At 42.9% G+C, this 22973-nt stretch overlaps 1 protein-coding gene across 1 annotated transcript in view; it reads right to left on the reverse strand.

Moving 5' to 3' along the window:
- Window positions 1-22973, reverse strand: part of TBL3 (transducin beta like 3) — a 38678-nt gene that overhangs the window by 12713 nt on the left and 2992 nt on the right. The window contains exons 4-17 of the mRNA XM_077449380.1: window positions 22877-22924; window positions 22287-22428; window positions 21032-21116; window positions 20185-20355; window positions 17727-17802; window positions 14570-14666; window positions 12534-12742; window positions 12153-12294; window positions 11156-11214; window positions 7835-7941; window positions 4858-5008; window positions 3722-3952; window positions 2137-2207; window positions 1252-1408 (exon numbers count right to left, since the gene is read on the reverse strand). Of these exons, the coding sequence (XP_077305506.1) occupies window positions 1252-1408; window positions 2137-2207; window positions 3722-3952; window positions 4858-5008; window positions 7835-7941; window positions 11156-11214; window positions 12153-12294; window positions 12534-12742; window positions 14570-14666; window positions 17727-17802; window positions 20185-20355; window positions 21032-21116; window positions 22287-22428; window positions 22877-22924 (1746 nt within the window). The remainder of the gene's footprint in view (window positions 1-1251; window positions 1409-2136; window positions 2208-3721; window positions 3953-4857; window positions 5009-7834; window positions 7942-11155; window positions 11215-12152; window positions 12295-12533; window positions 12743-14569; window positions 14667-17726; window positions 17803-20184; window positions 20356-21031; window positions 21117-22286; window positions 22429-22876; window positions 22925-22973) is intronic.

Here is a 22973-nt window from a genome sequence, read left to right on the forward strand (position 1 = left end):
CCCTTGTACACACGGTCGGACATTTCGACAACCAAATCCGTCGGATTTTGTCCGAAACTCTTGCATACACAGAGTCGGAAAAAGTTGTCAGAAAATCCGATCGTACTTAACTTGATGACGTTATTTTGTTACGATGGGACTACGTTCAGGCTAGTAGCCAATAGCTTTGGTCTAGGAATTTGATCTGAGCATGCGTGGCACTTTGTCTGATCGGAATTCTCTACACATGATCAGACAAAGTCCGATCGGAGCATGTTGTCAGAAAATTTTATAGACAAGTTGGAAAATTTGGTTCGTCAGATACTCCGATGGAAACAGTCCAATGGAGCCCACACACTGTTGGATTATCCGACAACACGGTCCTATCGGACATTGTCCATCGGAATATCCGACCGTGTGTACAAGGGCTAAAATATGCCAAACATGTTTCTTTTGTTTGTAAGAGAAGTTCCTTCACACACTCCCTGCTAAGTCTGAGCTGCAATTAGCAAGTTCATGCTCCCTGAACTTTAGTGCTGACTCATAGAAGGTGCGTTGGACCTCTGCAGAGAGACTAGTGCTTCCACACAGAGCATGCTGGCAGAGGACAGGATTTTTTTTTCAGGCTGTAGCTGCTTTCTAAAGAAAGCACACAATAAGTCTTTAAAAACTTTTTGTTTTGATGCACCTGGAATGTACTGTGAAGGATTTAAAGGGATTGTAAAGGCAGAAGTTTTTTTTTTTATCTTATTACATTCTAGGCATTAGGATAAAAAGCCTTCTGTGTGCAGGAGCCCCCTTCAGCCCCCCTAACACTTAACTGAGGTCCCTCTCTGTCCATGAGTGTCTCAACCATCCGAGATTCTCCTTCCCGACTGGCTGAGACACAGCAGTGGTGCCAATGGCTCCCGCTGCTGTCAAAGTCAGCTAGCCAATCGGGAGAGAGAGGGGGTCGGGCCAGGTCAGGGCTCCGTGTCTGAATGGACACAGGGAGCTTTGACTCAGCTCGGGTGCCCCATAGCAAGCCGCTTGCTGTGGGGGCATTCAATGGGAGGGAGGGGCCAGGATCACAGAACAGGGATCTGAGACGAGGAGGCTCCGGGCTGCTCTGGGCAAATCCACTGCAACAGAGCAGGTAAGTATAACATGTTTGTTATTTTTATAGGAAAAAAAAAAAAAACTTTACAATCGCTTTAAGCTGAATGTTGGACTTTGATAAGCCTTGCATATAACCAATACATGATAAGCAACACAATCTGACAACTCTCCCACCTTCCACAGAACAATGCTTGAGTCTGCAGATCCAGTCACTAGAGCGTTGTCCAGTTTGTTGCTGTGCAGTCCCCACACTTTGTCCTCGTGGGAATCCAATGTTTTGACACACTCATTTGTCTTAATGGTCCAGAGCTTCAACAGGCCATCGGAGCCGCTGAGGAGAGGAATAAAGTAATGTCATTACTATGAGCAAAGTCCCAGGTTCTCTTTAAAAGGCAATTCCGCACCAAGAAAAAAATTCTCAGTTTTGACTTAAGTGAAGGAAGAGATTTGCAATTTTGCAATTAGCGGACCTCCAGCTGTTGCAAAACTACAACTCCCATCATGCCTCTGCCTCTGGGTGTCATGCTTGTGGCTGTCAGTGTCTTGCTATGCCTCATGGGACTTGTAGTTTTGCAACAGCTGGAGGTCCACTAATTGCATATCCCTGCCATACACGTTCGAATTCGATGGATTCGTTCTGTCGGACCTTTGCTGTCAAAAAGTCCGGCCGTGTGTACACGGCATAAGGCCCCCTGTGGGTAATCTCTTGTTGCCAGCACAGCTGTGACAGGTCGACAATGACTTTTCAGCCAAGCTGCTGCTGTCACTGAACAAAAAAAGAGAAAGAAGCAAACATTCTCCATATACTTCTATAGAGAATCCACTAGAGGCCCCAGAAAGTCTGCATCATGTGCACCTCTGAATTTTCCATAGAAGAATAGGGATAATTTACTTGCTGAAAACCCCAGCTGAGCCTGTTAGGGTTATGCTGGTGCTTCAAGTAAGCAAAAGACCCATTCCACTTAAAACCAACAAATCTGCTTTATGTCTTATTGCTTCTTAATGCTATTTTTTAAGGAAAAGCAATCATTGCTCAAGTTGAGAGAATCTGACATTTACCTTGTAACCAGCTGTGTGCCACGACTCACAAACATAACCTTCAAGACTGAGGCATCATGACCTTCAAATGTCTAAAAACAAAGAAAAAACACTGAAAGTCAGAAAATCAGATGTAATATCTGAACTACTAAGAGTCCTGTCTACAGAAGCAGCAGGAGGTGGGATGTTGGGAGAAAGCGGTGACAACTGCGCTTTAAAAGCCATCGATGTGCAGGTGAACCTGAATAAAGTACAACGTCTGCTTATAACTCTCACAAGGAAAAAAAGTCAGGACAAGCCTCTATTCAACACAGGTGCCTCTCAATATGTCATCAGGACTGTCCCAGTGCATTATGGAATTTAATGCCAAAGCTGGACTGTCAAGGCCTAAAAAACTGCATGCAAAGGATCAGGGACTGCCAGAGCGCAAAGAACCCCAGGGAAAAAACAGTCTCCCACAGCGCTACTGTGTTTTGCTGGCATACGCACGCGGGGGGGGGGGTTACCCCACAAAGAACCTATTAAGATCAGCAGAGATATGCCAAGGGACACTTTACTGGTAAGCAATGTAGTTATGACACCATTTTCCTAATTTCTGATTTGGGACAAAATATGTTGAGGGTGTGGCTTTATTTTTTGCCTGATATTTTTTGGGTGATGTGGGACCTTTTGTACACTTTGCTACTTAATTGAAAGGTGGTGAACAATTGCTATTCTGGCAGGCCGGCAGTATGGACATGAATGGAAGAGTTACATAGTTACATAGTTAGTCAGGTTGAAAAAAGACACAAGTCCATCCAGTTCAACCTTAAAAAAATAAATAAAAAATAATCGTACAATCCAAATACCCAATTTTATGTCCACAATTGATCCAGAGGATCAAGAAAAAACCCCAGCAGAGCATGCTCCAATTTGCTACAGCAGGGGGAAAAAATTCCTTCCTGATCCCCCAAGAGGCGATTGGATTTTCCCTGGATCAACTTTACCTATGTTAGTACCTAGTTATATTATGTACCATCAGGAAAGTATCCAGGCCTTTCTTAAAGTAATCTACTGAGCTGGCCAGAACCACCTCTGGCGGGAGTCTATTCCACATTTTCACAGCTTTAACTGTGAAGAAACCTTTCCGTACTTGAAGATGAAATCTCTTTTCCTCTAGACGTAAAGAGTGCCCCCGTGTCCTCTGGGTTGACCGTACAGAGAACAAAGGGGGAGTTCCCCCTTTAAAAAGTTTATTTTGGAAGGTATTTCCTTAGTTTTCCCACCACTTACCTGTTGGATTCTATTTTTTTATTTTTCTTGTTATTTTTATCACCTTTTAATGCAATTAAAATTAAAGGTAATTTTAAGGACTGTGAGCGTGTATTTAGGTGTGCAGCTCTCTTGGTAATTAGCAGTTTTGATTCCTATATACACATATTATAGTAAAGTCAGGCCAACTTTATTCATATTTTAATGTAAGCAGCAGACACCTCCAGGCACTTATGTTCAGTGAAATGATCAATAAGCAGAATAAAATGTTGTGAGTAATCTAAGTAGCACTGGAGGGTGAGCCAGGGTGAGACCCCCCCACCCCCTTACTTTATCTCCATAAACAAATTATCACCTTCAAGCAACTGAAGTCTTGCAGCCCCCACAGTTTCAGGGATCCATCTGCAGATGATGTGGCTACAACCTGGTCTGCTGGTGAAAACTGGGCACACCAAATGCCCCTTTTGTGCCCTCTAAAGACACCCATTAAGGACAGGTCTGTCGCTGACCACAGCTTGGCCGTTTTGTCTTGAGAGCCGGAGACAACCAGCTTGTCATTGGGAGATACAGCAATGCTGTTAATATCCTGCATAAATGGAACAAAAAAAATGAATACTTTTATTTATCAGGCACACAATGTAACATTCACCCATGAATAATCGCAAACATTTAAAATCCAGCATAAATGGATATTCTCCATCTGCGTCTAATCTCTCTGCATCGAAATAAAATGGGTACCCCCCGCATCTGCTCAGTAACCATCGCTGAAAGTTCAATACACTGCACCACCTGCTGGTTAAAATTCACACTGCAATGTCCCTAGTTATACTGATGATCTATGGAAGCAGTATAACAGGCTGTAATGAACTGCTTTTTGAAATTTTGTAAAATGTCTGTGCTTGCTGCGATATGTTATTACTAACTAATGTCATATAGACCCTGTATGTGTTCACTATCAATATAAAAAATATATATATATATATATATATATATATATATATATATATATATATATATATATATATATATATTAAATAATTTTTTTCCTTTTTTTAAATTAAATGTCAATGCTCAATATCAATGCTAATGGCATCCTTCCTGAATGATGATGCCCAAGTTTAACCCCAACTTCAGATTATTATTTTAATTTTTCAATAAAAGGCCCTAGGCGTTGTAAAATAAAAATCAATTTAATTCCAGCACTATATCTCTTTAATCTTCCCATGTCAATCAGCGTAGGAGACTGAGGACATACTGTGAGTGCAGGGCATCATGGACCAGTCTCAAGTAGGCGTGGCCACAGCATCCTGCACTTCCAGTGTAATAATGCAGGGAGAGGCACTGACTTCAGTGTCAGGACTATTGTTTGCATCAGTGAGAATCCCCACAACTTGAGAGAAGAGGAAGATGACCTAGCTTGGTCACAGGACTCACGTGAAGACATCAGTATAAATGGCTTCTCCCATCTACATATCAGTAGAGACATCTCACCTTATCATGTGCCTTCTCTGTACAAGAAGCATGTAATCCTTCCATCTCAGGTAACTGGCCTTTAACTTGCTTGGAGGAAATGGATTCTGGGAGCTTCCATATCTTTAAGGTTAGATCCTGACTTCCACTCACTATAAAAGACTCCTTCAATCTGATAAAATACAAAAGAGGGGAGTTAAAGTGGTATGAGACCCAAAACCAAAAAAAGTTATATATTGCAGCTTACCAATCCTTAGATGTGGAGGCTGTACTCTTTTTCTTTAGGCTTTTTTTCCCCCTCTGTTTTCACCTGGTGATCTGTCCAGTAACACACCTCTTGTATTAGAGTCCCCCCCACTGGATGAAGGAGCACAGGGCATCTTTGTACAACAGCTTTGTCAGTCTGACAAACGGACTTAAATACACTAACAAATTAAAGCCAAACTCCAGCTAATACTTCATAAAAACCAAACAGTTACAGCAACAGTTTTTTTTTTTTTTACTTTTATGATAAAGATTTTACATATATAAAATAAAAGCTCATTATAAGCACCTCTAATGGTTTGCCTAATATCTAGCTCATACATTCGGCTGGAGAGTCTTTTCCTTTGAAAAATAACAGATTTACTGGATGGATCACCAGATGAAAAAAAAGAAGCCTAAAAAAGAAAACAAATGAAGCCATGAAATCTTAGAATTGGCAAGCTGCAATATGTTTGCTCTTGGGTTTAATACTGCTTTAATAACATTAGTTAACACAGGTACAGGAGAAGGAGAAAGAAAGCTGGGCCACCTCTAGCAAAAGAGCGGCAAAAGAGCAGAAGATAGCAGAGGAGCCCAGCAGAAGAACTGGAGAGCGGAAGAAGTGGCCCAAGAGCGGGAGAAGTCGTAAGAGCCCCCCCCATACTTTTTCACATAGGGTGGGGGGCTGGGATCTGGGGGCCCCCTTATTAAAAGGGGCTCCCAGATTCTGCTAAGCCCCCCGCCCACAGACCCGGACAACCAACATCAACATGAGGACAAGGTTCTTTGGGGTGGTGGGCCCGCAGAGCGCCCCCCTTCCCCAAAGCACCCACCCCCCATGTTGAGGGCATACGGCCTGGTATGCTTTGGTGGGGGGGGGGGGGGGGGGCGATTGCTCGTCCCCGCCTCCTTTCCTGACCGGCCGGGCTGTGTGCTCGGATAACTGTCTGGTATGGATTTTGGGGGGGACCCCATGCCATTTTTTTGGCGTAGGGGGTTCCCCCTTAAAATCCATGCCAGAACCATGTGCCTGGAGGGGACTTCCCTCTTGCACTCGCTGCGAAAAATGTGTTTTTCCTATTGCAGTCGGCGCGAGATGTACAGTACCCTGCCGCCGAGAACCAGCGCGATAGGATCGCGTTGGAAACATTCTCACGGACAGGTGCTGTAGCTTCCCTTGCGTTGTATTTGGTCCGCCGGACCAGCATACAGACAAAAGGGTTTCCCGCTAGGAAATGGGTCCAGCGGAGTTCCAGCAGGAAAATTTTTAAATATGTTCTATTTCTAAAGTCGGGTCGATTTTTGGCAAGCAAAGGTCCGATGGAGCCCACACACAATCAAACTGTCCGACGGATTCGTTCCTTTGCTGTCCAAAAGTCTGGTCGTGTGTACACGGCATTAGTATACCTTTGAAATTGAATGTTAATTAACTGAAAGATCTAAGCCTTGGTAAAGCAAGGTTTAATCTGCTTATGTTGCCTTCCTTGGTCCTTTCCGGCACCCATAATCTACATTCAAAAGGACATTTGTAAATAACCTTTCCGTTTTAATTACATACCCTATTTTAGACCTGGTGATGTCATCACTGCGCTTTTATATGCAATTAATACAGATCACGGTTGGTGTGAGGGGCCAGCGGGGTGATGTACATAGCTTTCTGAAAACATCCAAGTACCCAATCTCACTAATCCTGTCAAGAGCCCTCGGCCCTAATAAATGCAAAGAGCTGGTTCTTGGAAGGTCTGAAGGAGTGGGCATTCTTTGGCAAACTAATTACATGCAGGCTGCCCTAAGTAAAGCCTTGGTACACACCATTTTTTTTTTTAACCATCAGAAAAAAAAGCCGGGTATAGTGGTGCTAAGTCCAAGAGACCGAAGAGCAGGCACGATGACAGCGGATGCCTCCTTCCACCTAATTTCCACAGAGAATTCCTGGAGAATGTGCAGTTAAGTAGGTGTTACAACACTGTATACTCCTCTTTCTCGAAATGCATCCTTGACTGCAAGTTCTCCAGGAGTTGCATCGGAAGTAGGCGTCCCGTCATCGCGGCTGCCCTCTGGTTGGATAGTCATCTCTTGGACTTAGCACAGCTTTACCCAGCACCCCCCACCATCTCCCTGGCTGTGTCAGATGTAAACTGTCCTCCATCCTTGGCTGCTGAACCTGCTGTTGCAGAGCTTAACTATACTGCCCTGCCTCTCTCTCTACCTCTGAGTGCAACTTATTTACATTCAATAAATCGTTTCTTTTAACTACTACACCATGTTGGCCCTTGTGCATGTCCTAGTCTTCCTTTTGTGTGCATTCTACACAAAGCATTCCCTCCAGGTCTACAGGCTGCAGTGTCCACCTAGGTATTGTAGACTTTATCTAGCACGTGGGTGCTCAACCTGTAGTTTCGCAATAGCTGGAGGGTCACAAGTCATTGCAAGGCTGACAGCTACAAACATGACTCCCAAAGGCAGAGGCATGATGAGACTTGTAGTTCTGCGACAGCTGGGGGGGGCACAGGATGAGTACTCATGGTCTAGTATTCGGCTACCCACTCATGTTGGTTCCTTGTGACCACACAGTCCACTTATTTTTTTTGTCTAGGGCATATGATATTTTTTTATCTAGGAGACCAATGGGTATCGATTCCATGCTTTACCAATTCTGTCTACTCTTCCTTGCCTAACCATCCAGGTTCTGTCTCTCAGTGAGCACCCCACTGGGAGCATCGGATATAGAAAATTCACAGGCTGTGATTCCTACCTTGAACAGGAAATTGCTCCAACGCCGTTAGCGTGACCTCCACCCATGGCTACACAAGTCACCTTTCCGTTAGATTTTGCCATCCTCCAAACTCTGACAGTTTTGTCCTAAATTAAAGGAAGCAGTTATAGGAAAACGTACAGACAGGTGTTGCTCTAAACCTTTACTTTATACTCATTGCTCTATATCTCTAAACAATAACTGTAGCTTTAAAGTTCTCTGTTAGAGCAGGACAAAAAAAGGACCTACTTTATGGAGCGCCTAATAAAAAATTCCAGTTGTTTGATAGTCATGCCTACTTCTTTGAATTCAGTGCTTTCTGAGTCATTGACCTGGAATGTGCAGGCAAGCCAGTGAAGTCAAAGCAATGTAAAAGCATTTCCAGCCCAGCTCGTCACACTCTCCTTACTGATACACTTTTAGGCTGGATTCACACCTAGGCATTTTTAGTGCTTTTTACATATTTGCATTACAGTCCACTTAACATGGTTTCCTATGGAACACGTTCTGTAGTACAAATCTGCAAAATGCAAAAAGCACTAAAAATGCCATAGGTGTGAATCCAGCCTCATCTTTTCACCCCCTTGCTTTTTAGAGCCGTGAGATCCTGTGTAAATTCTGCACTTTGAATGTGAGTTGAGTGTACAGGAAAGACGACTGCAGATAAACAGGTATATCTTATGTAGGAGTCACTTCACTGGGTATATGTGAGGGTTTAAAACCACTTTAAGTATGTTTTTTCTTCTCCACTAGGGCCAGTCCAAACAACAAAAATGCACGCCACGCGTTGATGCTTTTCTGGATGCAGTCGAGGTGCTCTTTTTTTATGGCCAGTTCACACTACATGCAGTCCAGTGCGTTTTTGTTCTGCCTCAAAAACGCATGGAAAGTAGGTTATATGGTTTCCAGTGGCATAGTTCACACCAGTGCAGTCGGCTCCAGGAAAGAAAAAAAAAAAAAAAAAAAAAGAAGTAGAACATGCTGCATTTATCCTGCACTGGAACTCAGTAAAACGCCTCAAAATCACACTGAAATGCATCAAAAACGTCCTAGACTCTAGTATAGTAAAAAGGGCCAGATCACACTAGATGCAGTTCCATGCATTTTTTTCTGCACTAAAAATGCATACAGTGTTTTCCATGTATTCCAATGGCTCTAGTTCACACCAATGCAGTCAATTCCAGCACCGGAAACTGACTGGAACTGACTGCACTGATGTGAACCAGCGCCATTGGAATACATGGAAAACACTGTGCATGCATTTTTATGGCCAGTTCATCAGTTTTTGCTTACAGTTCACACCACACGCAGTTCCAGTGCGTTTTTGATACAGTTTTCTAGGTTTTAGTACAGTTCTGTGCAGAAAAAAAAATACAGCACGCTCTACTTTTCTGCGCCGGTGTGAACTAGAGCCATTGGAATACATGGAAAACGCTGCATGCATACAGATCAAAGAAAACTGCGTGCTGTCCCCAGCAGTTATCACCAGCATATGATAGTCAATAAGATTGACTGGTACAGCCAAAACTGAAGAATTAAAATAAAACTCCCTTAATTTTCCATCAAAAGTAACACATAGATTAACTGCCACATATTTTATCCTTGCTGAGAAACCAGTTCTAATTTCAAAGGACTATTCTGCATAGGAGGAAAAGACTAGCTTCCTCCCAAGCGCTGTATACTAAAACAAAGGGATTGACCTAGGGGTACAACAAACTTTATTAACCCTATAAAGCAGTTCTTTCTGCAAGCAATAACCACTCCTACTGAGCTGCGTACTAATGTGAGGAGGGCTATATTGGAGCTGTCATTGCTGGGGCTGTCATCCAGATCCTGTTTTTCATTTCCTAGGGAGCCACTGCCTTGCAACGTGCATGCAGCCAAAAGTCTAAAAGGTTTGCTTACTCTGATAAAGATAGCAATAAACTCTTGATTCTTCAGCCTCATAGCTGTACATCTGCATTGTGAGATCATCTAAAGCACTGCTCCCCCTGACTGCTGGATCTGAAGTGAAAATTTGTGAGGTCTCTACTGTGCGGCCCACTTGTCCTCTTGCTGGAGGGGAAGCTGTACCTGAGGACAAGGATCTCCCTGCTTTTATCTTTCTGTGGATCTATGTATTTTCCACCACTCCTGCTGCTTCTAGATCATTACCCCACCAATCATCAGGGGGCAGCTCTGACATGAGGAAGCAAAGCTCTGCCAAGACGGCTGCCTCTTCACAGAGAGCTGGCTAAGAATGAGGCATGGTAAGTCAGCATTGGGGAAAAGATTAGTTGCAGAGAGCCTACATGCAATTCTAGTGACTAGCCCTTTTTTTTGTTTTTTGAGCACAGCTTCCACAGTACAGGTCCTCTTTAACCACTTAAGAACCGCCCACCACAGATAAACTGTGGCAGGGCAGCTCTATTGTGCGAAACGGCATAACTGTACATCGTTCCGTGTAATAGATACTGTGTGCACAGGGTGGGAGAAAATGCGCGGGTCCGGCAACCGCGATGTCCCCTGGCCACCCGTGATCGCTCCACAGAGAAAACAAGGCGGATCCCAGTTCTGACAGGGAAGTGAAGAGAGATAGTCTGTTCCTAGGAACAGACTCCCTGTCAGTCCATCCCCCACACAGCACCTCCCTAGGACAAACTTAACCGTTTGATCACCTCTGGTGTTGACCTTTCATTGCCAGTGTCAGTTATACAGTGATCAGAGCTTTTTTTTTTTTTAGCACTGATCACTGTATTGGTGTCACTGGTCCCCAAAAAGTGTCACTTGGGGTCAGATTTGTCCGCTGCAATGTTGTAGTCCTGCTAAAAATCGCAGATCGCTGCCATTATCAGTAAAAAAATAAAAATAAAAAAAAGTGAAAGTCCTTAAATCCATCTCCTATTTTGTAGACTGGGATATTTTTTTACCAAAAATATGTAGCAGAATACCTATTGGCCTAAAATGGTGAATAAATTTGTTTTTTTACTTTTTTTTTTGGAGATGCTTTCCAGCAAAGAGTAAAAAATATATATTTTTTTCAAAATTGTCAGTCTTTTTGTTTATAGTGCAAAAAATAAAAACCGCAGAGGTGATTTAATACCACCAAAAGAAAGCTCTATTTGTGGGGAGAAAGGGACATCAATTTTGTGTACGACCACACAATTGTCGGTTAAAGTAACGCAGTGCCATATCGCAAAAAATGGCTTGGTCGCCTTACGTGGCTAAAGTTAGCAATATCATTATCAGCAGACCCCGCTATTTGCATATTTATACTAGCTATCATTCCTCACTGATTTTTAGGAATACTGCCTGTTATTCCTCACTGATCATGGAACTTACCTTTGCACAGCTGACAAAAAGGAGCCCTTTTTTAAACACGTCAATTGCCAGAACAGTTTCTAGAAAACATAATCATCAACGAGTAATAAGCAAACCGTATAATAAACCAAACATACTATTCTTGCAGCTGTATTAGTAATGTACTCTCCTGCTGTAGATTTAGAGAGACCCGGTCACCAACTTAAAGGAGAGCTAAACTCTGTGATACTTACCTATCCTTCACCCGTCTGAAATCCCACGCAGCTCCAGCATCATCTACCTGGCTTCTTTCAGGTGCCAAGCTGTGGTGGTCTTCATTGGCTGTCACAGGAAGAGTGCAGTCATCCCGGCACAGCAGACTGGAAGCAGGCAGGTAGGTTTCTTGTATTGTAGAAGAGACATTTCATGTCTCTTCTACAATAAAGAGCCTGCCTGTTCACAGATTTTGAAAGCTGGACTTTTAGTTTGCAGGTAAAGAAAGTAGTTTAAATGCTTGCTTGCACTGTTTTTCTGTCCCTTGAACAACTGTGCCTCAGAACTTGGTAGCAACCTTGACTACTCCAGTAAGAGTCAAATCCTAAGCACAGTCCTCGCCTTTTCTGGGAGTGCCTAATCACTGTCCATGCCGGCCCAGCTCTTCTACCCCACCCCCCATATCAATTTTATGTAGCTGCCAAGGGCAGTGTAAAGGGGACTAGTACTATAGAGAATTATTTGGGTGACTATTCCCATCACATTGAAGATGGCGGGGCCCAGCAGCAGTCTCTGAACTCTTATAGGTCTACACAAGGGAAGCTTTTACAGATAAATAACATCCCTAGAATACCTTCAATGCACAAAATAATATTATGGGAAGATTGCTGTAAAATGAATGGTCTCTGATAGTTTGGGTGCTTCAAACACTGGAGAAAAATGTATACATTTATTAGGATGTACAAGAATAAGGCAACCAAGATTCAAGTAAGAATGCAAATGTCCTAATACGTGATAAATCTTCCAGAAAAATACCAGCTCTTACCTGTATGGCCATACAGAATTTGGCAGTTGGATGTCGCCAGCTCAAAAACTTTAATTTGGGGGCTGTTTGTAGCGACCACCACATGAGAATCAGATGGGCCCAGGAATTTCACATCCAGAACTTCATCATTGTAGCCTGCAAACTGAATTAGAACAGAGATTATATATAATATACTTTTTTTTTTAATGGAAAACACACAACTTACACTTTAAGTAAGCTGAAATATAGAATTTTTGGGGGGTTTTAAGATTATAAAAAAAATAGCTTTCACAGATATGGTTAAAAATAGCATTTTGTGACATTCTTTAAAACCTTGCTAAGCATGTATTTTATAACTGAAGACATTGGTAAACTATTCCTGCTAGAAGTAGGTGGCTGTACCTGTTTCTTTAGCTGGAGGTCCTGAAGATCATAAATGAGGATATTGTGTTCCGCTGTGACGGTGAGAACCTCCCTCTGATTGGGCAGGAGAAGGCAATGAATCAGGCTGTGCTCATCCCCTTCTTCCTCCGACGCTTTCTTGCTGGTGTGAGGCAAGCTCTGACTGTACACACACCTAGAGGTGGCCGCGTCCCACAGCCGCAAGATACCTGTCATTGAACAATGGGTGACATTAAGGGGCGATTATTACACAAAAAGTGAAGATCTGCCGTGAAATGGATTAGGTCTAGAAAGGTTATACATTTTTCAGCCACGTGAAGAGTAAATTCCTGTTTACTTATTTCATATGCCAGTATTTAACCACTTCCCACCCAGGCCAATTCTGGCTATTCATTCCTACATTTAAAAATAATATTTTTCTAGAAAATTACTAATTATATATTTTATTAGCAGACACCCCAGAGAATAAAATTGTAGTCGTTGCAATTTATGTCACACGGTATTTGCGCATCAATTTATTTTTGGAAAATACACTTTAATGAATTTTAATGCAACACACACACACACACAAATATATAACCCAATTTTTTGGTAGAATATAAAAGATGATTTTACGCCGAGTGAACAGATACCCAACATGTCACACTTTAAAACTTGCAAAATGGTGCCAAATGTTGGTGCTTAAAAACCTCCATAGGCTAGGATTGAAACATTTTTACAGGTTACCAGTTTAAAGTTACAGAGGAGGTCTAATGCTAGAATAATTGCTCTCACTAGAACATTTGCGGTAATACCTCACATATGTGATACAAATGCGGGCCCAACCTACGTATGCGTTCGCTTCTGCATGCAAGCACAAGGGGATGGAAGCACTTTTAAAAAAACGTCTTTTTGGATAACTTTTATTCCTATTACAAGAAATGTAAACATCCCTTGTAATAGGAATAGGGCATGAAAGGTCCTCTTTATGGAGACATCTGGGGTCAATAGGACAGCAGATATCTCCTCTATCCTGGAAAGCAGTTCTGGCCTCCCAGCTCTATGGTAAACCACCAGCATATCAGATCTCTGGCTTCCCGAACACACGGGAGAGCCCAAAGAAGCAACACAGGGCAGTTGGGGGACATCCCCTTCCGCTGCCTGTAAAAGCCATCCAGTGGGTAAATAGCCGCTAGGATAACCTTTACAAATGAGGGAATCACCGGCAAAAAACAAAGATATCTGGATGAGGCTTGTAGCTGCAGGCTTCATCCAGATATCATAACTTCAACCTAAAGATGTCATGTGATGTCCTACAGGCAGGAAGTGGTAGAAGAATTTGCTAGTCACATGATTAGATAAGTGAAGTAAATAATCACACAGGTTATAGAGTAAAGATTCTCAGCTCCTTTGTAATAACTGTCTAAATGAACATGCAAAAAAAATTAAAATAAAAAAACAGAATTATAAAATGTTTTACTGTTCTTTAACATAGTCCCTGCAGCAGTCCACTCCCCTGAAATTCAGCTGCAAAGGACTGTTGCTCTCTGGGTGGAAGCAATAGTCTCTCTGCATTGGTCCAACATGCCCCCACCCACGTTAGAGCTAGAGCTGTGCAAATCAGTGGGGACCATGCGTTCTGCTAAATGCAAAGCTATAGGTTTGACTCAAGGGGGGGGGGGGGGGGGGCAATCAGGCAGATCCAAGCACACAAAGAGCCGCAGTACCTTCTGTACTGGACTGTCAGTGGACTGATGTTTGGGCTTTTAGGCTGCTGCTGGGGCTTATCTAAAAATATTAAGGGATTCCATATGTAGCTTCTCTACACTGTCGCTGTATTTACATACTTTAATTAAAACTACAAATTAGGCTTTAAAGAGAACCTGTATAGGTGGCAAAGAGAAAGAAGTTATGCATGTGCATGTGATCAGTGCAATGTAACTAACCTCATCAAAGTATACAGTTTCTATGTAACATCTTCAGCTGTATATGTGGAGCAAGTCACATTTGCTCCCTACTCAAACATGCTGTGTTTCTTGTTTAGTAGTGAAGCTCACCTTTACTGCCGGCTGTAACAAAGAGGAGGGACTCTGTGTTATCTTCTCTGCCAATCACATCCGAGGATTCTGGAAGAAGCAATGCCACCTCCACACTCTGGAACACACAACATAGATATGTCCTTTGCAATAAATGTAAAACAACAAAACAAAAGCAAAGAACAAAAAATGACAAATCTTCAAATTATGTCAATTTTTTTTAAATTAAAAAGACGTTATACTTACCTGCTGTGTACAACAATAGAAGGTCCCTTGCCTTCTCTTCTAGCAGTCTCCACCGGGGCTGTCAGCTACTACCTCCTTAGGGGGGGCCTCCTGTAGCAAGTCAGGTGCTATGGAAGCAACCATGCATGCAGGCAGGCTCCCACTGGGTCCTGAGCTGGGCTGTGTGAACCTATAGACACACCGCTGGTAAGCGGATTGACTGTAGGCAGTAGAAGCCCATGGCAGAGCTGGTGCAGTAAAGCCCCATACACACTATCAGATTTTCTGCTGATTTTTTTTTCCCTCAGATTTACCAAAACCATGTAGTGCAAGGGCCTGCCTGATTGCATACAAATTGAAACTCCTAAGGTTTGACCTCACATTATATGGTTTTGGTAAATCTGAAGGAAAAAAACTCAGCAGAAAAACTGATAGTGTGTATGGGGCTTAACGTGGACAGGTAGTGCGGCTTTTAAAAAAAAATTTTTTACCATTTTGCAGAGAATGCATCAAAGCAGAACTACCGAGATTAAAGCGTTGTTACCCCAACACTAAATATTCATGATATGTTCCTGCTGTACAATATACTTGTGTGAGAAAATATCCTGGTCTCTTTGTATTGCTTCCGTTGTGTGAAATCCTTGGTGTTCCTGACAGTCCCTCTGCTTTCCTATTAAAAACTGATTGACCAGACTAAGCAGGAAAGCACACCGTGGTCAGTTCTCTAGCTGTGCTGAGAACTCAGTCTGCCCAGCAATTCACTGGCAAGCTCAGTGTGCTGCTTCTGCTTCTCCTCCCCTCAGCTCTTATGCAGCTGAGACCAGAGGGAAACTTATAAAAAAAATATACACACACACACACACACACAAAAATGTTTTGCCTTTCATTTCTATTTTAAACTGAATGGCTTGTTTTACAAGGTGATGGATTATAATCACGTTAATACTCACCTTTCTTCGGAGAGTCCCTGTACATCACAAGCATCTTCTTCTGTGTGCGAGTTTTCGGCCATTTTTATTGCCTGGCACAGGATGATGTCCCACACATGTGCAGGAGGCAATCATTCCAGTACACAGGGAATGTGGGCTGGTCACTGTAAGTAACATTGCATGCCTAATCTGCACTAAAAAACAAAAAAACAAAACACTCCTGCCAGTTCACAGTGAACAACTGCCCAACTGTAGTTTCACTTAAGGTTAAAGTGTTGTGTGAAGGTAAAAAACCTTCTGTGTGTTCTTCTCCCTCCTCAGCCCCCTCACCATCCAGCAATGTCCAGGAGAGGCTTGCCTCTTTGGGGAACCGTACTCCTGATTGGCTATTGCCAGCAGCGTGAGCCTCTGGCTCCCACTGCTGTCAATTACAGCCTGTGAGCCAATCAGGAGACTAAGGGGGCGAGGCCAAGCAGCGGCTCCATGTGTGAATGGACACACAGAGCAGTGGCTCGGGTGCCCCCATAGCAAGATGCTTGCTGAGGGGGCACCCTACAGGAGGGAGGAGCCAGGAGCGCCGGCAAGGGACCCCAGAAGAGGAGAATCCAGGCTGCTCTGTGAAAAACCACCGTACAGAACAGGCAAGTATAATATTTGTGTCATTGTAACCTTTTACATCGGTGGAGCAGACGTGGGGGGGGGGTTTAGTGTTCTGAGGTGTGAAGTTTCATGAATTGGGGCTGATCTGAGGTGTGAGTGCAGGATGTTAATTTCTCACTTCTAAAGTAGTTTACAACATTTACTTTATAAAAAAAAATCCTTTTCGTGATAGAGAGTGTGAAGTTTACTTTTTGCTATAAAATTGGCACGCTCAATTTCTTTGAAAGCATTTTTTGGCACGCTGTGCTCAAAAGGTTGCCTAACCCTGGTGTACAGCTTGTATAACAGTGTAAATTTGCTGTCCCCTCAAAATAACTCAAACACACAGCCATTAATGTCTAAACTGCTGGCAACAAAAGTGAGTACACCCCTAAGTGAAAATGTCCAAATTGGGCCCAATTAGCCATTTTCCTTCCCTGGTATCATGTGACTTGTTAGTGTTACAAGGCTTCAGGTGTGAAAAAAAGAATTGTTGCTCTACACAGAGAATGGCCTAGGCTATAAGAAGATTGCCAAGATCCTGAAACTGAGCTGCAGAACAATGGCCAAGACCATACAGCAGTTTAACGGGACAGGTTCCACTCAGAACAGGCCTCGCCATGGTCGACCAAAGAAGTTGAGTGCACGTATTCAACGTCACATCCAGAAGTTACGGTATTTCCCAAAGACAGATGTATGAGTGCTGCCAGCATTGCTGCAAAGGTTTAAGGGGTCAGCCCATCAGTGCTCAGACCATATGCTGAACACTGCATCAAATTGGTCTGCATGGCTGTTGTCCCAGAAGGAAGCCTCCTCTAAAGATGATGCACAAGAAAGCCCGCAAACAGTTTGCTGATGACAAGCAGGTTAAGGACATGGATTACTGGAACCATGTCCTGTGGTCTGATGAGACCAACATAAACTTATTTGGTTCAGATGGCGTCAAGCTTGTGTGGCGACAACCAGATGAGGCATACAAAGACAAGTGTGTCTTGCCTACAGTCAGGCATGGTGGTGGGAGTATCATGGTCTAGGGCTGCCGGGACTGGGAAGCTACAGCTCATTGAGGGAACCATGAATGCTAACATGTACGGTAACATACTGAAGCTGAGCATGATCCCCTCCCTTCAGAGACTGGGCTGCAGGGCAGTATTCTAACATAACGACCCCAAACACACCTCCAAGACGACCACTGCCCTGCTAAAGAAGCTGAGGGTAAAAAGTGATGGACTGGCCAAGCATGTCTCCAGATCTACTTTGAAGGTTAACAGAAATGTCAGTGCCTGATAAACAATATCTAATGATAAAACTTCTTGATACCTTCCACAATATACAAACATCTTATGTCCTCTGTACCAGTTGCCAGCACTGCATGCCCGACTTACCTCATACACGGCCACTGTCCTTTTAGAAGTTTTGGTCTCTAGATCCCACACCATGCAAATTTTATCTCTTCCAGAACTGAAAAAAAAAAAAAAAAAAATGTAGTTACAGATGAATAACCTCTGCTTAGTTATGAAACAGCAGGGAGCAAATAGGAGGTATTCATTGTCAGGGCTTACATACACTTTCAATTACATTCCTCTACAACAGTTTTATATGAATATTATATAAAAAAATCTTCTTAATATTTGTCAGAAACCATCCAGTTTCATCTAAAAACCACTGTACCTAATCATTAATTCACTTGTTTTGACATGGTTGCTGCTGATCAGCTGCTCTGGTTTAGTATTTGTTGGAAAGCGCAAGATGGTTTTTAATATCAGATATTTCTGGACTGTTGAGACTGGGTTATACCCAAGCCATCTGGATATGGCTGGGGGTAGCCTGGAATGCCAGCAGAGCAAGATTACCCATGTATATGTATAGCAGAAAGGTGCATATCAGGTCTTCGTCTGGGAAGAGGATTCACGCATACCCTCTGGCGGTGGAATATAGGAATAAGAGAGCCTGAGCTCAGACCTCCTGGTAATGTGAAGATTAAATGTGCCTTGCCTTCAACCAGAACATCAAAAGGGACTAGATGTGGACTGGCATGTTGACCTGGGTCAAGGCAGTTGTTCACAGAATACTACTAACCCCTTGTGGAAGACAGCAACATACTTTCTGGAGGATGTTCGGGGTAATACCATATTCCTGGTGATTAGGAAGAACAGAACTGTATAGCTTCATGGGCGGGCAGAGGGTGTTTGTGTGGCCTGTGCCTGTGAGTGCTTTAAAATGTGAGTGCCAAGGATGAAGGCCTCTTTCTCCTGGAGCCCAACCAACATACAGAACTCTGAGGAAGGACTTTAGTATTGATATTTTTAAAAGACTTTTGGACGTGCATCTTAACCACTTCCGAACCACCCACCGCACATATACTGCAGCCCAGCGTATCTGTAAGTTGGTCCACGTATGAGATACAGTGGGCGCGTGCCAGATGGACTCGATGTCCGCCGGTCACCCACGATTGTAGTACAGAAAAGCCGATCCCCCCGTTCTGCCTATGTATATATGTTAGTTTTTGATTAGTTAGCAGTCACCGGTAGCAGAAATTATGTCACTGGTCTCCAAAAAGTGGCACTTGGGGGTCAGATTTGTCCGCTGCAATCCAGAAAAAATAAAAATAAAATAAACCAGTAAAAACTTTTGTAGATGCTATAACTTTTGCGCAAACCAATCAATATACGCTCATTGCGATTTTGTTTCCCAAAAATTTGTAGAATAATATATATTGGTCTAAACTGATGGAAAAAATGTGTTATATATATATATATATATATATATTTTTTTTTTTTTTTTTTGGATATGTATTATAACAGAAAGCAAAAAATATAGTTGTTTTTTTTTTAAATTGTCTGTCTTTTTTTGTTTTTTTTTGTTTATAGCACAAAAAATAAAAACCGCAGAGGTGATCAAATACCACCAAAAGAAATCTCTATTTGTGGGAAATCAGTTTTGTTTGGGTACAATGTCCCATGACTGCAATTGTCAGTTAAAGCAACGCAGTGCCGTATTGCAAAAAATGGCCTAGTCGGGGGGGGGGGGTGCTCTAGTGGTTAAAGAACACAATATACAGGGATATGAGAAATGATTATCGACATTGACACACACGCACACACGCAGGTTGAACTGGATGGACTGTTGTCTTTATTCAATCTATAATGCTGCCAATCAGCATTAACACAGAGAGTCAGGGGGTCATGCAGCCTCATATGACAGTCAGAGTAGAATGACAACTCCCCCTACAAGCTTTAACTAGAGACTAATAGAAGTCACAAGACTGCTATATACTGCTGATGCGAAAAAGGTATTTAGCAGTCTATATTTACTAAAATAATTGCATTTACATGTTCTGTGGGAGACCAGATATAGTGAATACAGGGTCCTGGGTTTAGTATAACTAAGGCCACGTACACACGGGCGGACTGTCTGACGGACTTGGTCCGCTGAAACGTGTTTCAGCGGACAGTCCTCTCATGTGTGGGCTTCAGCTGACTTTTTCAGCGGACAGTCTGGCGGACTAAGTCTTTCGGAATTTCCGTAATATTCTCCGTCCAACTTTGGTTTCAGCGGACAGTCCGCTCGTGAGTAGGCAAGTTGGACGGACCAAGTATGGCGCATGCTCAGAAAGGATTTACACGGCCGAAGGTTGCATTGCTGTGTATTGGACGTCGTATTTCTAGTCCCGTCGTACGTGCTGTACACGCCATCGCGCAAGCTTTCAGCGGACTGTCTGTTCATCGTGTGTGGTCAAGTCCGTTCATTCAAAAGTAGGACGGACTGTCTGTCGGATTGTCTGACGGACTTAGTTGGCCAGACAGTCCACCCGTGTGTACGCGGCCTAAGGAAGTATCTTACCTGATCATGGTGTCCCCATCAGGGAAGAAGCAGAGGGAGGTGACAGCGCTGTAGTGGGCCTCCAGTATAGACACACACTTGCTGGACTTTAGATCCCATATGCGAATCTTATAATCCATGCTGGAGGAGAACAGCTGCAGCCGGGACATGTCAGGATGGAACTGGACCAAACTGCAAGAACAAAAGGGCAGGCCACACAATCAGGAGCAATATCAAAACAATTACTAAACTAGAGGATAGTCTGACATGTATACATAATACATTTTTACTAACTCATGTAAAAGGCATCTGAACATTAATTTTGATGATTTTCAGTAAAAAACCAACAAGCCAGTCATGCCACCATGTTTAGGTAGAGATTGACAAGATTCAAGCAAACCAGTTATAAGAGTGGTTTACTAAACTATCGATAAATTATGAAAATCAGGACTGCCATGTGCTTCTTAAAAGAACGCTCCAGCACATCAAGAGACTATTTTCCCCATGTGCCTAAAGGGAAATTAATTCTGGCTGATTCTGGAGGCCTCTTGGTAAACCATGTGCCTTCTGGAAAGGTCCCTGAGGGACCCAACAAAGAAAAGTTGCAAATGCATTTAAAAAAACAACCCCCTCTGTGACTAGCATCCCCCCCTCCATTCTATAGCTCTCCCTCTGTCTTATCTCACTAACTCTGCTGCTATCTTTATTGCCATTGATTTGTATGTGTTTGTTGTTTTTTTACTCAATTTTCTCTGTCACAACTGCACTAATACGGCTACAATCACATTAAGTAATAAAATCCCTAAAATGTTATTGGCTACCATTAAAAATTCTTCCACAACCGCAAAATAATAAAAATAAAACATACTGGACTACTCCAGATGATCCCTTTAAGTTATGGGTGCAGTACTGCTTGAGGATATCCCAAATCTTGATGGTGCTGTCACATCCTCCTGTAGATACAAAGACAAAATATAAACTCTTCAGACATCAGTAAAGGTAATCTCAACATCTAAAATATCAACTACAGCTTCATAAACCCCAGAATGTTTTTACTGCAAGTAATCTAATGATTTTACTAAACCCAACTACCTGAAAGAGTCTATGTGTTAACCAAACTAGCTGGTTTCTACCTCTGAAGTGGTCAACAAATTAAAAAGGTAAATAAACATGTGTGGGCTACTGAATTATGAATCACTTTGTTACATGGAGCTGCTTAGGATCTGAAGGACCACTCTGGTTAATACAAAATATTTTTTGTAGATTTGTATGGACGGGCGATCTAACACATACTCCTGGATAATTCCTTGTTTGTGCCCACTCTGCTGTAAGATCAATGACAGTCACTGGGTGGAGTGCTGTGTCCGAGATATACAGTAAAGATGGCCAAAGATGGAGCAATTTTCTTTAATGCAAGAAGGAAATTGCTAGATTTCCGGATCAACACAGTCAGTGTGGATAGGGAGCGTCTCTCCGGCTGAGCCGTTGTGTGTTCTCCCAGCGTGGGGAGCCGCCCCCACCAGAAAAACACTGATTACTGCTTGTGGCTAGAATAGCAGCTAGCAATAATCACATGTAAAATCCGACAGGCTGGGTGTACCCAAGTTGATTGAACGACTAACTTGGGTGTATTTAGCCTGCCCGTACATGGTTCAAATCTCAGCCAATCTCTGCTGAACCAACCGAGATTTGAACCGTCTATGGCTGGCTTAAAGTCCAATAATAAAAATCCCTTGTGGTGCTTTTTCTAGTCTCTATTCTGATCTATGCTGCTATGACATGCCAAGGCTTGGTCCGTACGTAAATCCTAATTTCCTCCTGGTTTCAACACAGTCACAGATATTGAGATGCAGTAATCTGTGCTTTTGAAATATTGCGTAGGGATCAAGCTCTGTAGACTGAATTGTCTTCCTATTTGTGTGGTGACAGTGTCAGGGAATAGTGATTGGCCGCTCAGGGTCAAGCAAAGTTTCCTGGGAGGAGGTCACATTTTCCACCATACCTGGATGTACTTGGCTCCAAAAGAACATTAGGGGAACATGATTAAAAGGTATCAGCAGGTGGTGGTGGTTCTCTTTAAGAAAGTCGGTGTAGATCACAATAAAGGAAAGCATAGAACTCACCTGTAACCAGCAAAGTGGAGGTGGGGTCAAAGGTCATACTGGACACTGGTGCCGTATGAATGGCCTTCCAGGTGCGGGAGCAGGTGCCATCCTCCCAACACCACTGCTTTAGAAGCAAGGCACGGCTGCCTGTCACCAAGATCTGCAGAAAATAAGAACCGCTGAGTGGTAGACGAATAAGGGCAGAGGGGAATAGCACTGTTCACTCAACACAGGCATACCCCGCTTTACATACACCTGCGAATACGGACACATTTGTGTCAATGGGAAATCTTGGTCAGCTTGCTCCGGTTTTTAACATTGGCATCAATGAGAAATCTTGATCAGCTTGACAATTCGCTTTCATGTTACATATCCGATTTTGGGGTCGGCCAGCTTGCCAAGGTAATCAGTTATGCCTGTAAATGACTATTGCAATGCAGTACATGCATTGAAAAGTGAAAAAAAGTATTGCTTCACTTTAAGTACACTTTCGTTTTACATACATACTCTGGTCCCATTGTGTACTTAAAAGTGGGGTACGCCTGTACTACACAACAGGTACACTTTATACTTGTGGATCTGGTGCCTTCTTAGATCAAAACACCTACCTCGTCATCTGGGCTAAGTGCAAAGCATGTGATATCTTCCTGATCATCCTGAGAAAGAGAAATACATGGTCATTATTCAAAGTATTATTTAACCCCT

Source organism: Lithobates pipiens, unplaced genomic scaffold, assembly GCF_037356315.1.
Source record: "Lithobates pipiens isolate NorthernLeopardFrog02 unplaced genomic scaffold, aLitPip1_a1.2 Scaffold_22, whole genome shotgun sequence".
NCBI classification, from domain to species: Eukaryota; Metazoa; Chordata; class Amphibia; order Anura; family Ranidae; genus Lithobates; species Lithobates pipiens.